This window comes from Oncorhynchus keta, chromosome 13 (genome assembly GCF_023373465.1).
Source record: "Oncorhynchus keta strain PuntledgeMale-10-30-2019 chromosome 13, Oket_V2, whole genome shotgun sequence".
NCBI classification, from domain to species: Eukaryota; Metazoa; Chordata; class Actinopteri; order Salmoniformes; family Salmonidae; genus Oncorhynchus; species Oncorhynchus keta.
In genome coordinates, this window is record NC_068433.1 from 3,115,589 (window position 1) to 3,130,438 (window position 14,850).

The 14,850-nt window shown below is 53.9% G+C and overlaps 1 protein-coding gene across 23 annotated transcripts in view; it reads left to right on the top strand.

Annotated features, from left to right (window-relative positions):
* Positions 1 to 14,850, top strand: part of LOC118380297 (tripartite motif-containing protein 2-like) — an 81,010-nt gene that overhangs the window by 18,883 nt on the left and 47,277 nt on the right. Inside the window, exons 1-10 of one of the 23 annotated variants that reach the window (XM_052459043.1) lie at positions 664 to 1,037; positions 4,895 to 5,041; positions 5,111 to 5,165; positions 5,281 to 5,303; positions 5,373 to 5,395; positions 5,481 to 5,830; positions 6,207 to 6,358; positions 8,152 to 8,332; positions 9,146 to 9,302; positions 14,771 to 14,850. The exon at positions 14,771 to 14,850 is cut by the window's right edge and continues 23 nt beyond it. In XM_052459043.1, the coding sequence (XP_052315003.1) occupies positions 5,729 to 5,830; positions 6,207 to 6,358; positions 8,152 to 8,332; positions 9,146 to 9,302; positions 14,771 to 14,850 (672 nt within the window). In that variant the 5' untranslated portion in view covers positions 664 to 1,037; positions 4,895 to 5,041; positions 5,111 to 5,165; ... (1 more) ...; positions 5,373 to 5,395; positions 5,481 to 5,728. The other 22 variants (XM_052459037.1, XM_052459040.1, XM_052459034.1 and 19 more) reach the window with 22 other exon arrangements.

Sequence of the window (14,850 nt, forward strand, 5' to 3'; positions counted from 1 at the left end):
AGGGTGGATGGGTGGATGGGGGTGGATGGGTAGGGTGGATGGGTAGGGTGGATGGGTAGGTGGATGGGTAGGGTGGATGGGTAGGGTGGATGGGTAGGGTGGATGGGTCAGGGTGGATGGGTAGGGTGGATGGGTAGGGTGGATGGGTAGATTGGATGGGTAGGGTGGATGGGTAGGGTAGATGGGTAGATTGGATGGGTAGGGAGGATGGGTAGGGTGGATGGGTAGGGTGGATGGGTAGGGTGGATGGGTAGGGTGGATGGGTAGGGTGGATGGGTAGGGTGGATGGGTAGGGTGGATGGGTAGGATAGATGGGTAGGGTGGATGGTCAGGGTGGATGGGTAGGGTGGATGGGTCAGTGGTGTGCAACTGCAGCCCACAATTTGGGATGTTCCTTTGGGATGTTCCCATTGGTTGGTGGGGGTGGCACTGGGTTCTAGCTAGCTAGCTACACCGCCGATAGAGCCTTCAGAAAGTATTCACACCCCAATACTTTTTCTCTATTTTGTTGTGTTACAGCCTGATTTTAAAATGTATTACATTTATTAAACATATGTTTCCCATGCCAATAAAGCCCTTTTAATTGAATTTAATTGAGAGAGAGAGGGAAAGAGAGAGAGAGAGAGAGACACAGAGACACAGACACAGAGAGAGAGGGAGAGGGTGAAAAGAGAAACAGACAGAGAGAAAGAGCACTTGAGAGAGACTTAGAGAGCTCATCAACCAATCAATGAGCTCCCTCCTTCCTCGCTCTTCTTTCTGATTGGCTGCTGCCCCTGTAGCCAGTCCCCTCCCCCTCTGTGTTACTGCAGCTCAGTCTATTCTATCTCTCTCTCTTTCTCTCTCTCTTTCTCTCTCTCTCTCTCTCTCTCTCTCTCTCTGTCTGTCTGTCTGTTGCCGTAGCGATCTCTTCTCTCTCCCCCGGACCCCGCAGCATAACCCCCTGCACGGATAGACCTGGCCTTTATCGTTATAAAGATGAATCCACCCTGGAATATCCAGAGATGCTATTATCCCCACCACGACCCGGCAACACAGTAAGTCTAGTGGGAGAGAGGGATGGAGAAGGGAAGGAGGAAGAGAGGGGAGGAGAAGGGAAGGAGGGAGAGAGGGGAGGACTGGAGGGAGAGAGGGATGGGAGGGAGGTATGGAGAAGGGAAGGAGGGAGAGAGGGGAGGGAAGGAGAGAAGAAGGGAGGGAGTGATCTTCTGTCTCAGGCTTTGCGGAGTGGTCTGTGATTCTCTCTCTGTGTGTGTGTGTGTGTGTGTGTGTGTGTGTGTGTGTGTGTGTGTGTGTGTGTGTGTGTGTGTGTGTGTGTGTGTGTGTGTGTATGTGTCTGGTAGGAGGCTAGGTGGATTGTGCGTCATTTATTCAGAAACCTGTAGTAATCAGGGAAACGTCCCAAATGACACTATATAGTATGTAGGGAATAGGGTTCTATAGGGCCCTGGTCTAAAGTAGTGCACTATATAGGGAATAGGGTTCTGGTCTAAAGTAGTGCACTATATAGGGAATAGGGTTCTGGTCTAAAGTAGTGCACTATATAGGGAATAGGGCTCTGGTCTAAAGTAGTGCACTATATAGGGAATAGGGTTCTGGTCTAAAGTAGTGCACTATATAGGGAATAGGGCTCTGGTCTAAAGTAGTGCTCTGTATAGGGAATAGGGCTCTGGTCTAAAGTAGTGTACTATATAGGGAATAGGGTGACATTTGAGACACAGGCAGTGTTTAGCTGCCCATGTAGAGAGACGTGCTACACTGCTTTGGCCATTTGTTAACAGGTGATTTAGACGATGTAAGCAGTTTGTTTATCTCTCCCTTCTTGTCTGTCTGTCTGTCTGTCTGTCTGTCTGTCTGTCTGTCTGTCTGTCTGTCTGTCTGTCTGTCTGTCTGTCTGTCTCTCTCTCTCTCTCTCTCTCTCTCTGTCTTTCTCTGTCTTTCTCTCTCTCTCTCTCTACCCTATTTCTCTCTCTCTCTTCCTGTCTCTTCAATTTGATTATATTGCATCTGATGTCCTGAAATGTAATTTACTTACATTTCACCTCTGAAACGATAACACACACAGACACACATTATCTCATCAATAGCAGTCTTAGTCTCAGCTCAGGGAGTGAAGGTTGGAGAGGGAGAGAGAAAGAGAGAGAGAGACAGACAGAGAGAGAGAAAAAGAGAGAGAGAAAGAGAGAGACAGAGAGAGAGAGAACGAGAGAGATGGAGTATGTTTATGTGTGTGAGCGAGCGAGCGAGAGTGAGAGAGAGACATTGTCCTTCTGTCTGTGTCAGTGAGAGACAGGCACAGCCGAGTCACGGTTTCACAATAACACACAGCCTCGCTGCTACCCAGAATGCACTACAAGATTTACTGCAGAGAATACAGAGAGAGAGGGGGAGGCAGCAGTAGGCATGGAAGAGAGAGGGGTTGAAAATAGAGGGTGGGAGGGGAGAGGGAGGGGATAGAGGGTGGGAGGGGAGAGGGAGGGGATAGAGGGTGGGAGGGAGGGGATAGAGAGTGGGAGGGATAGAGGGTGGGAGGGGATAGAGGGTGGGAGGGGAGGGAGGAGGATAGAGGGTGGGAGGGAGGGGATAGAGGGTGGGAGGGAGGGGATAGAGGGTGGGAGGGAGGGGATAGAGGGTGGGAGGGGAGAGGGAGGGGATAGAGGGTGGGAGGGAGGGGATAGAGGGTGGGAGGGGAGAGGGAGGGATAGAGGGTGGGAGGGAGGGATAGAGGGTGGGAGGGGAGAGGGAGGGGATAGAGGGGTAGGGAGGGAGATAGAGAGAGAGGTAGGGAGGAGATAGAGGGGTAGCTGTGTGTCTCCTCCCCATCAGAGTGTGTCTCCTCCCCATCAGCTGTGTCTCCTCCCCATCAGCTGTGTGTCTCCTCCCCATCAGCTGTGTATCCGCCCCATCAGCTGTGTGTCTCCGCCCCATCAGCTGTGTGTCTCCTCTCCATCAGCTGTGTGTCTCCTCCCCATCAGGTGTGTCTCCTCCCCATCAGCTGTGTGTCTCCTCCCCATCAGCTGTGTAGGCCCCATCAGCTGTGTGTCTCCTCCCCATCAGCTGTGTGTCTCCTCCCCATCAGCTGTGTGTCTCCTCCCCATCAGCTGTGTCTCCTCCCCATCAGCTGTGTGTCTCCTCTCCATCAGCTGTGTGTCTCCGCCCCATCAGCTGTGTGTCTCCTCCCCATCAGCTGTGTGTCTCCTCCCCATCAGCTGTGTGTCTCCTCTCCATCAGCTGTGTGTCTCCTCCCCATCAGCTGTGTGTCTCCTCCCCATCAGCTGTGTGTCTCCTCCCCATCAGCTGTGTGTCTCCTCCCCATCAGCTGTGTGTCTCCTCCCCATCAGCTGTGTGTCTCCTCCCCATCAGCTGTGTGTCTCCTCTCCATCAGCTGTGTGTCTCCTCCCCATCAGCTGTGTCTCCGCCCCATCAGCTGTGTGTCTCCTCCCCATCAGCTGTGTCTGCCATCAGCTGTGTGTCTCCTCCCCATCAGCTGTGTGTCTCCGCCCCATCAGCTGTGTTCCTCCCCATCAGCTGTGTGTCTCTGATCAGCTGTGTGTCTCCTCCCCATCAGCTGTGTGTCTCCTCCCCATCAGCTGTGTCTCCTCTCCAACAGCTGTGTGTCTCCTCTCCATCAGCTGTGTGTCTCCTCCCCATCAGCTGTGTGTCTCCTCCCCATCAGCTGTGTGTCTCCTCCCCATCAGCTGTGTGTCTCCTCCCCATCAGCTGTGTGTCTCCTCTCCATCAGCTGTGTGTCTCCTCCCCATCAGCTGTGTGTCCGCCCCATCAGCTGTGTGTCTCCTCCCCATCAGCTGTGTGTCTCCGCCCCATCAGCTGTGTGTCTCCTCCCCATCAGCTGTGTGTCTCCGCCCCATCAGCTGTGTGTCTCCGCCCCATCAGCTGTGTGTCTCCTCCCCATCAGCTGTGTGTCTCCTCCCCATCAGCTGTCTCCTGATCATCTGTGTGTCTCCACCCCATCAGCTGTGTGTCCATCAGCTGTGTGTCTCCTCCCCATCAGCTGTGTATCCGTCAGCTGTGTGTCTCCTCCCCATCAGCTGTGATCAGCTGTGTGTCTCCTCCCCATCAGCTGTGTGTCTCTGCCCCATCAGCTGTATCAGCTGTGTGTCTTCTCCCCATCAGTCCTCCCCATCAGCTGTGAATCAGCTGTGTGTCTCCTCTCCATCAGCTGTGTGTCTCCTCTCCATCAGCTGTGTGTCTCCTCCCCATCAGCTGTGTGTCTCTCCCCATCAGCTGTGTGTCTCCACCCCATCAGCTGTGTGTCCTCTCCATCAGCTGTGTGTCTCCTCCCCATCAGCTGAATCAGCTGTGTGTCCATCAGCTGTGTGTCTCCGCCCCATCAGCTGTGTGTCTCCTCCCCATCAGCTGTGTGTCTCTGCCCCATCAGCTGTGTGTCTCCGCCCCATCAGCTGTGTCCCGCCCCATCAGCTGTGTGTCTCCTCCCCATCAGCTGTGTGTCTCCTCCCCATCAGCTGTGAATCAGCTGTGTGTCTCCTCCCCATCAGCTGTGTGTCCTCCCCATCAGCTGTGTGTCTCCTCCCCATCAGCTGTGTGAATCAGCTGTGTGTCTCCTCCCCATCAGCTGTGTCTCCGCCCCATCAGCTGTGTCTCCACCCCATCAGCTGTGTGTCTCCTCCCCATCAGCTGTGTGTCTCCTCCCCATCAGCTGTGTGTCTCCTCTCCATCAGCTGTGTGTCCTCCCCATCAGCTGTGAATCAGCTGTGTGTCTCCTCCCCATCAGCTGTGTCTCCGCCCCATCAGCTGTGTGTCTCCTCCCCATCAGCTGTGTGTCTCCTCCCCATCAGCTGTGTCTCCGCCCCATCAGCTGTTTATCAGCACCTCAGAAGTATCTCTAACCCTTGTCTGCCATCTCTCCTTGTAGGACAATGAGTTCCCAGTCCTGAAGTGAACCCGTCCTCTGTCCTGAGGTGAATCGGTCCTCTGTCCTGAGGTGAACCCGTCCTCTGTCCTGAGGTGAATCAGTCCTCTGTCCTGAGGTGAATCAGTCCAGAGTTACTGCAGTCCTGAGGTGAACCCGTCCTCTGTCCTGAGGTGAATCGGTCCTCTGTCCTGAGGTGAATCGGTCCTCTGTCCTGAGGTGAATCAGTCCTCAGTCCTGAGGTGAATCAGTCCAGAGTTACTGCAGTCCTGAGGTGAATCAGTCCTCTGTCCTGAGGTGAATCCGTCCTCTGTCCTGAGGTGAATCAGTCCTCTGTCCTGAGGTGAATCAGTCCTCTGTCCTGAGGTGAATCAGTCCTCTGTCCTGAGGTGAATCCGTCCTCTGTCCTGAGGTGAATCAGTCCTCTGTCCTGAGGTGAACCCGTCCTCAGTCCTGAGGTGAATCAGTCCTCTGTCCTGAGGTGAATCCGTCCTCAGTCCTGAGGTGAATCAGTCAGAGTTACTGCAGTCCTGAGGTGAATCAGTCAGAGTTACTGCAGTCCTGAGGTGAATCAGTCCTCAGTCCTGAGGTGAATCAGTCCTCTGTCCTGAGGTGAATCAGTCCTCTGTCCTGAGGTGAATCAGTCCTCTGTCCTGAGGTGAATCCGTCCTCTGTCCTGAGGTGAATCAGTCCTCTGTCCTGAGGTGAATCAGTCCTCAGTCCTGAGGTGAACCCGTCCAGAGTTACTGCAGTCCTGAGAAACGAAGAAGGTGTTTGTCTGCCAATCCTGTCCCTCCTCCTGGCTGCAGGCTGTAGAAAGGGGTGTGGACTGTCCTGATGGAGGGGGGACAGCCATCACCTGACAGCAGTAGTGAAGAGTGTAAAGTACTGGAGGCTCTACCAGACAAGGGACTGGCCTGTCACACACACACTGGCAAGGTACACACACACACACACACACACACACACACACACACACACACACACTGGCAAGGTAGGAGACACACACACACACACACACACACACACACACACACACACACACACACACACACACACACACACACACACACACACACACAACACACACACACACACACACACACACACACACACACACACACACACACACACACACACACTGGCAATGTAGGAGACACACACACACACACACACACACACACACACACACACACACACACACACACACTGGCAAGGTAGGAGACACACGCGCACACACACACACACACGAACACACACACACACACACTCACACTCCTCCCCCACGTTGACTGTGTGTGTGTGTCGTCTGCAGGTGACGGAGCTGTACTGTTCAGGGTGTGAGGTGTGTGTGTGTGAGGTGTGTGTGTCGGGGGAGCACGCGGACCATCCCACGCTACCTTTATTAGACTTTCTGGAGACACACAGAGACGGTCTGCAGGAGAGACTGACTGCTGCACAGAACAGGTACACACACACACACACACACACACACACACACACACACACACACACACACACACACACACACACACACACACACACACACACACACACACACACACACACTAACCTTGTGGGGACACTAAGGTCAGTCCCATTCAAAATCCTACTTTCACTAACCCCTAACCTTAACCCTAAACTAACCCTAGCTCTTAACCCTAACCCTAACCCTAGCTCCTAACCCTTGCTACTAACCCTAGCTCCTAACCCTAACCATAAAACGAACCCTAGCTCCTAACCCGAGCTCCGAACCCTAGCTCCTAACCCTAGCTCCTAACCCTAGCTCCTAACCCTTGCTCCTAACCCTATCTCCTAACCCTAGCTCCTAACCCTAACCCTAGCTCCTAACCCTAGCTCCTAACCCTAACCCTAGCTCCTAACCCTAACCCTAACCCTAGCTCCTAACCCTTGCTACTAACCCTAGCTCCTAACCCTAAACATAAAACGAACCCTAGCTCCTAACCCTAGCTCCTATCCCTAGCTCCTAACCCTAGCTCCTATCCTTAGCTCCTAACCCTAGCTCCTAACCCTAACCCTAACCCTAGCTCCTAACCCTAACCCTAACCTAGCTCCTAACCCTTGCCTAACCCTAGCTCCTAACCCTAACCATAAAACCTAGCTCCTAACTCTAGCTCCTAACCCTAGCTCCTAACCCTAACCCTAACCCTAGCTCCTAACCCTATCTCCTAACCCTAGCTCCTAACCCTAACTCCCTAACCCTAGCTCCTGACCCTAACCCTAACCCTAGCTCCTAACCCTAGCTCCTAACCCTAACCCTAACCCTAGCTCCTAACCCTAACCCTAACCCTAGCTCCTAACCCTAACCCTATAAAACCTAACCTAGCTCCTAACCCTAGCTCCTAACCCTAACCTAGCTCTAACCCTATCTCCTAACCCTAGCTCCTAACCCTAACTCTAGCTCCTAACCTTAACCTAACCCTAGCTCCTAACCTAACCCTACCCTGTAACCTAATTCTAACACTAACCCTTCCTAACCTAACCATAACCCTAGCTCCTAACCCTAGCTCCTAACCCTTGCTCCTAACCCTTGCTCCAAACCCTTGCTACTAGCTCCTACCCTGTAACCTAATTCTAACACTAATCCTAACCCTAGCTCCTAACCCTAGCTCCTAACCCTTGCTCCTAACCCTTGCTCCAAACCCTTGCTCCTAACCCTAACCATAAAACTAACCCTAGCTCCTAACCCTAGCTCCTAACCCTTGCTCCTAACCATAAAACCCTAACCATAAAACTAACCCTAGCTCCTAACCCTAGCTCCTAACCCTAGCTCCTAACCCTAGCTCCTAACCCGTAACCTAATTCTAACACTAATTTTAACCTTAACCCTAGCTCCTAACCCTAGCTCCTAACCCGTAACCTAATTCTAACACTAATTCTAACCTTAACCCTAGCTCCTAACCCTAGCTCCTAACCCGTAACCTAATTCTAACACTAATTCTAACCTTAACCCTAGCTCCTAACCCTAGCTCCTAACCCGTAACCTAATTCTAACACTAATTCTAACCTTAACCCTAAACCCCCTAGAAATACTATTTGACCTTTTGGGGACCAACGAAATGTCCCCAATTGGTCCAATTTTTGTTTGTTTACTACTCTTGTTGGGACCTAGTTATAGAATAGTTAAACATGTCCGCCCCCCACATACACACACAGAGTTACTGTATACAAGTTTCACCCCCCCCCCCCCATCGCACTCTTTCACTCCGTCCCCCACCCCACCCTCTGTGTACCCGTAGGCTGCCTCAGATCTCGGAGGCCCTGGTGTCTCTGAGAGAGATCCTAAAGCAGCTGACCAATCAGAGAGATTTGATCGAGGAGGACATCCACGTCAGCTTTGAAGAGCTCCACAAGACCCTGGACGTCAGGAAGAGTGTCCTACTGATGGAGCTAGAGGTCACCTACGGACTGAAACAGAAGGTAGAGAGAGAGAGAGAGAGAGAGAGAGAGTGTCCTACTGATGGAGCTAGAGGTCACCTACGGACTGAAACAGAAGGTAGAGAGAGAGAGAGAGAGAGTGTCCTACTGATGGAGCTAGAGGTCACCTACGGACTGAAACAGAAGGTAGAGAGAGAGAGAGAGAGAGAGTGAGTGTCCTACTGATGGAGCTAGAGGTCACCTACGGACTGAAACAGAAGGTAGGGAGAGAGAGAGAGAGTGTCCTACTGATGGAGCTAGAGGTCACCTACGGACTGAAACAGAAGGTAGAGAGAGAGAGAGTGTCCTACTGATGGAGCTAGAGGTCACCTACGGACTGAAACAGAAGGTAGGGAGAGAGAGAGAGTGTCCTACTGATGGAGCTAGAGGTCACCTACGGACTGAAACAGAAGGTAGCGAGGAGAGAGAGTGTCCTACTGATGGAGCTAGAGGTCACCTACGGACTGAAACAGAAGGTAGGGAGGAGAGAGAGAGAGAGAGAGAGAGAGAGAGAGAGAGAGTGAGAGGAGCTAGAGGTCACCTACGGACTGAAACAGAAGGTAGAGAGAGAGAGAGAGACAGAGAGAGAGAGAGAGAGAGAGAGAGAGACAGAGAGAGAGAGAGAGAGACAGAGGAGAGAGACAGAGAGACAGAGAGACAGAGACAGGGGGAAGGAAGGAAGGATGGACAAAAGTGTCTTCCTCTTCCTTTCTCTCTGTGTTTACGGCACGTTCAACTCTTCACACACATCTCTCTCTGCCTCCCTCCTTCCCTCCCTCCTTCCCTCCCTCCTTCCCTCCCTCCTTCCCTCCCTAGGTTCTGCAGGCCCAGCTGGACACCCTGCTCCAGGGCCACAGGGGTATCGCTGACACCTGTAGCCAGACAGAGGAGGCCCTGAGTGGAAAGGCCAGCGCTGCAAGCCTGCAGGCTGAGAGAGGCCTTGGGGAGAGGCTGGGGGAGCTGGCCAGCCAAGGTTTGTAAATTCTAACATGTTCCGTTCCATGACATGTGAAATGATTCTGGCTAACACCTAACTCAGACAGAGACACAGACATGCTAATGTGGTCACAGCTGTCCCTGTGGGTCACAGACAGGCTAATGTGGTCACAGCTGTCCCTGTGGGTCACAGACAGGCTAATGTAGTCACAGCTGTCCCTGTGGGTCACAGACAGGCTAATGTAGTCACAGCTGTCCCCGTGGGTCACAGACAGGCTAATGTGGTCACAGCTGTCCCCGTGGGTCACGTCAGACAGGCTAATGTAGTCACAGCTGTCCCCGTGGGTCACAGACATGCTAATGTGGTCACAGCTGTCCCTGTGGGTCACAGACAGGCTAATGTGGTCACAGCTGTCCCTGTGGGTCACAGACAGGCTAATGTAGTCACAGCTGTCCCTGTGGGTCACAGACAGGCTAATGTAGTCACAGCTGTCCCCGTGGGTCACAAACAGGCTAATGTAGTCACAGCTGTCCCCGTAGGTCACTTCAGACAGGCTAATGTGGTCACAGCTGTCCCCGTAGGTCACTTCAGACAGGCTAATGTAGTCACAGCTGTCCCTGTGGGTCACAGACAGGCTAATGTAGTCACAGCTCTCCCCGTGGGTCACAAACAGGCTAATGTAGTCACAGCTGTCCCCGTGGGTCACTTCAGACAGGCTAATGTGGTCACAGCTGTCCCCGTTGGTCACGTCAGACAGGCTAATGTAGTCACAGCTGCCCCCGTGGGTCACAGACAGGCTAATGTAGTCACAGCTGCCCCCGTGGGTCACAGACAGGCTAATGTGGTCACAGCTGTCCCCGTGGGTCACAGACAGGCTAATGTGGTCACAGCTGTCCCCGTGGGTCACTTCAGACAGGCTAATGTGGTCACAGCTGTCCCTGTGGGTCACGTCAGACAGGCTAATGTGGTCACAGCTGTCCCCGTGGGTCACAGACAGGCTAATGTGGTCACAGCTGTCCCCGTGGGTCACTTCAGACAGGCTAATGTGGTCACAGCTGTCCCTGTGGGTCACTTCAGACAGGCTAATGTGGTCACAGCTGTCCCCGTGGGTCACGTCAGACAGGCTAATGTGGTCACAGCTGTCCCCGTGGGTCACTTCAGACAGGCTAATGTAGTCACAGCTGTCCCCGTGGGTCACTTCAGACAGGCTAATGTAGTCACAGCTGTCCCCGTGGGTCACTTCAGACAGGCTAATGTGGTCACAGCTGTCCCCGTGGGTCACAGACAGGCTAATGTGGTCACAGCTGTCCCTGTGGGTCACTTCAGACAGGCTAATGTGGTCACAGCTGTCCCCGTGGGTCACTTCAGACAGGCTAATGTGGTCACAGCTGTCCCCGTGGGTCACAGACAGGCTAATGTGGTCACAGCTGTCCCCGTGGGTCACGTCAGACAGGCTAATATGGTCACAGCTGTCCCTGTGGGTCACAGACAGGCTAATGTGGTCACAGCTGTCCCTGTGGGTCACTTCAGACAGGCTAATGTGGTCACAGCTGTCCCCGTTGGTCACGTCAGACAGGCTAATGTGGTCACAGCTGTCCCCGTGGGTCACAGACAGGCTAATGTGGTCACAGCTGTCCCTGTGGGTCACAAACAGGCTAATGTAGTCACAGCTGTCCCCGTAGGTCACTTCAGACAGGCTAATGTGGTCACAGCTGTCCCCGTAGGTCACTTCAGACAGGCTAATGTAGTCACAGCTGTCCCTGTGGGTCACAGACAGGCTAATGTAGTCACAGCTCTCCCCGTGGGTCACAAACAGGCTAATGTAGTCACAGCTGTCCCCGTGGGTCACGTCAGACAGGCTAATGTGGTCACAGCTGTCCCCGTGGGTCACAGACAGGCTAATGTGGTCACAGCTGTCCCCGTGGGTCACAGACAGGCTAATGTGGTCACAGCTGTCCCCGTGGGTCACAGACAGGCTAATGTGGTCACAGCTGTCCCCGTGGGTCACAGACAGGCTAATGTGGTCACAGCTGTCCCCGTGGGTCACAGACAGGCTAATGTGGTCACAGCTGTCCCCGTGGGTCACAGACAGGCTAATGTGGTCACAGCTGTCCCCGTGGGTCACAGACAGGCTAATGTAGTCACAGCTGTCCCTGTGGGTCACAGACAGGCTAATGTAGTCACAGCTGTCCCCGTGGGTCACAGACAGGCTAATGTAGTCACAGCTGTCCCTGTGGGTTACAGACAGGCTAATGTAGTCACAGCTGTCCCTGTGGGTCACGTCAGACAGGCTAATGTGGTCACAGCTGTCCCTGTGGGTCACGTCAGACAGGCTAATGTGGTCACAGCTGTCCCTGTGGGTCACTTCAGACAGGCTAATGTGGTCACAGCTGTCCCCGTGGGTCACGTCAGACAGGCTAATGTGGTCACAGCTGTCCCCGTGGGTCACAGACAGGCTAATGTGGTCACAGCTGTCCCTGTGGGTCACTTCAGACAGGCTAATGTGGTCACAGCTGTCCCCGTGGGTCACTTCAGACAGGCTAATGTGGTCACAGCTGTCCCCGTGGGTCACTTCAGACAGGCTAATGTGGTCACAGCTGTCCCCGTGGGTCACAGACAGGCTAATGTGGTCACAGCTGTCCCCGTGGGTCACGTCAGACAGGCTAATGTGGTCACAGCTGTCCCTGTGGGTCACTTCAGACAGGCTAATGTGGTCACAGCTGTCCCCGTGGGTCACAGACAGGCTAATGTGGTCACAGCTGTCCCCGTGGGTCACAGACAGGCTAATGTGGTCACAGCTGTCCCCGTGGGTCACGTCAGACAGGCTAATGGTCACAGCTGTCCCTGTGGGTCACAGACAGGCTAATGTGGTCACAGCTGTCCCCGTGGGTCACGTCAGACAGGCTAATGTGGTCACAGCTGTCCCCGTGGGTCACAGACAGGCTAATGTGGTCACAGCTGTCCCCGTGGGTCACGTCAGACAGGCTAATGTGGTCACAGCTGTCCCCGTGGGTCACAGACAGGCTAATGTGGTCACAGCTGTCCCCGTGGGTCACTTCAGACAGGCTAATGTGGTCACAGCTGTCCCCGTGGGTCACAGACAGGCTAATGTGGTCACAGCTGTCCCCGTGGGTCACGTCAGACAGGCTAATATGGTCACAGCTGTCCCTGTGGGTCACAGACAGGCTAATGTGGTCACAGCTGTCCCTGTGGGTCACTTCAGACAGGCTAATGTGGTCACAGCTGTCCCCGTGGGTCACAGACAGGCTAATGTGGTCACAGCTGTCCCCGTGGGTCACAGACAGGCTAATGTGGTCACAGCTGTCCCCGTGGGTCACTTCAGACAGGCTAATGTAGTCACAGCTGTCCCTGTGGGTCACTTCAGATAGGCTAATGTGGTCACAGCTGTCCCTGTGGGTCACTTCAGACAGGCTAATGTGGTCACAGCTGTCCCCGTGGGTCACAGACAGGCTAATGTGGTCACAGCTGTCCCCGTGGGTCACAGACAGGCTAATGTAGTCACAGCTGTCCCTGTGGGTCACTTCAGACAGGCTAATGTGGTCACAGCTGTCCCTGTGGGTCACTTCAGACAGGCTAATGTGGTCACAGCTGTCCCTGTGGGTCACTTCAGACAGGCTAATGTGGTCACAGCTGTCCCTGTGGGTCACGTCAGACAGGCTAATGTGGTCACAGCTGTCCCCGTGGGTCACTTCAGACAGGCTAATGTGGTCACAGCTGTCCCTGTGGGTCACGTCAGACAGGCTAATGTGGTCACAGCTGTCCCCGTGGGTCACAGACAGGCTAATGTAGTCACAGCTGTCCCCGTGGGTCACAGACAGGCTAATGTGGTCACAGCTGTCCCCGTGGGTCACAGACAGGCTAATGTGGTCACAGCTGTCCCCGTGGGTCACAGACAGGCTAATGTAGTCACAGCTGTCCCTGTGGGTCACGTTAGACAGGCTAATGTGGTCACAGCTGTCCCCGTGGGTCACAGACAGGCTAATGTAGTCACAGCTGTCCCCGTGGGTCACAGACAGGCTAATGTGGTCACAGCTGTCCCTGTGGGTCACAGACAGGCTAATGTGGTCACAGCTGTCCCCGTGGGTCACAGACAGGCTAATGTGGTCACAGCTGTCCCCGTGGGTCACAGACAGGCTAATGTGGTCACAGCTGTCCCCGTGGGTCACAGACAGGCTAATGTGGTCACAGCTGTCCCCGTGGGTCACTTCAGACAGGCTAATGTGGTCACAGCTGTCCCTGTGGGTCACGTCAGACAGGCTAATGTGGTCACAGCTGTCCCCGTGGGTCACAGACAGGCTAATGTAGTCACAGCTGTCCCTGTGGGTCACAGACAGGCTAATGTGGTCACAGCTGTCCCCGTTGGTCACGTCAGACAGGCTAATGTGGTCACAGCTGTCCCCGTGGGTCACAGACAGGCTAATGTGGTCACAGCTGTCCCCGTGGGTCACTTCAGACAGGCTAATGTGGTCACAGCTGTCCCTGTGGGTCACTTCAGACAGGCTAATGTGTTCACAGCTGTCCCCGTGGGTCACAGACAGGCTAATGTGGTCACAGCTGTCCCCGTGGGTCACTTCAGACAGGCTAATGTAGTCACAGCTGTCCCTGTGGGTCACTTCAGATAGGCTAATGTGGTCACAGCTGTCCCTGTGGGTCACTTCAGACAGGCTAATGTAGTCACAGCTGTCCCCGTGGGTCACAGACATGCTAATGTGGTCACAGCTGTCCCTGTGGGTCACAGACAGGCTAATGTGGTCACAGCTGTCCCTGTGGGTCACAGACAGGCTAATGTGGTCACAGCTGTCCCCGTGGGTCACAGATAGGCTAATGTGGTCACAGCTGTCCCTGTGGGTCACTTCAGACAGGCTAATGTAGTCACAGCTGTCCCCGTTGGTCACAGACAGGCTAATGTGGTCACAGCTGTCCCCGTGGGTCACAGACAGGCTAATGTAGTCACAGCTGTCCCTGTGGGTCACGTCAGACAGGCTAATGTGGTCACAGCTGTCCCCGTGGGTCACTTCAGACAGGCTAATGTAGTCACAGCTGTCCCTGTGGGTCACTTCAGACAGGCTAATGTGGTCACAGCTGTCCCCGTGGGTCACTTCAGACAGGCTAATGTGGTCACAGCTGTCCCCGTTGGTCACAGACAGGCTAATGTGGTCACAGCTGTCCCCGTGGGTCACAGACAGGCTAATGTGGTCACAGCTGTCCCCGTGGGTCACAGACAGGCTAATGTGGTCACAGCTGTCCCCGTGGGTCACAGACAGGCTAATGTGGTCACAGCTGTCCCCGTGGGTCACAGACAGGCTAATGTAGTCACAGCTGTCCCTGTGGGTCACGTCAGACAGGCTAATGTGGTCACAGCTGTCCCTGTATATTTTGGGTTGTGCTACAATTTTTATCAAGTATATTTCTGGTAGTACTAGAATTCTTAACAAGTATATTTCTGGTAGTACTAGAATTCTTAACAAGTATATTTCTGGTAGGGTTACCATTCCAGGCTGAGGAGAATGATCAACTGGACTTAGTGATGGAGGCAGAGGGGCTGAGGAAGTCGATCCACAAC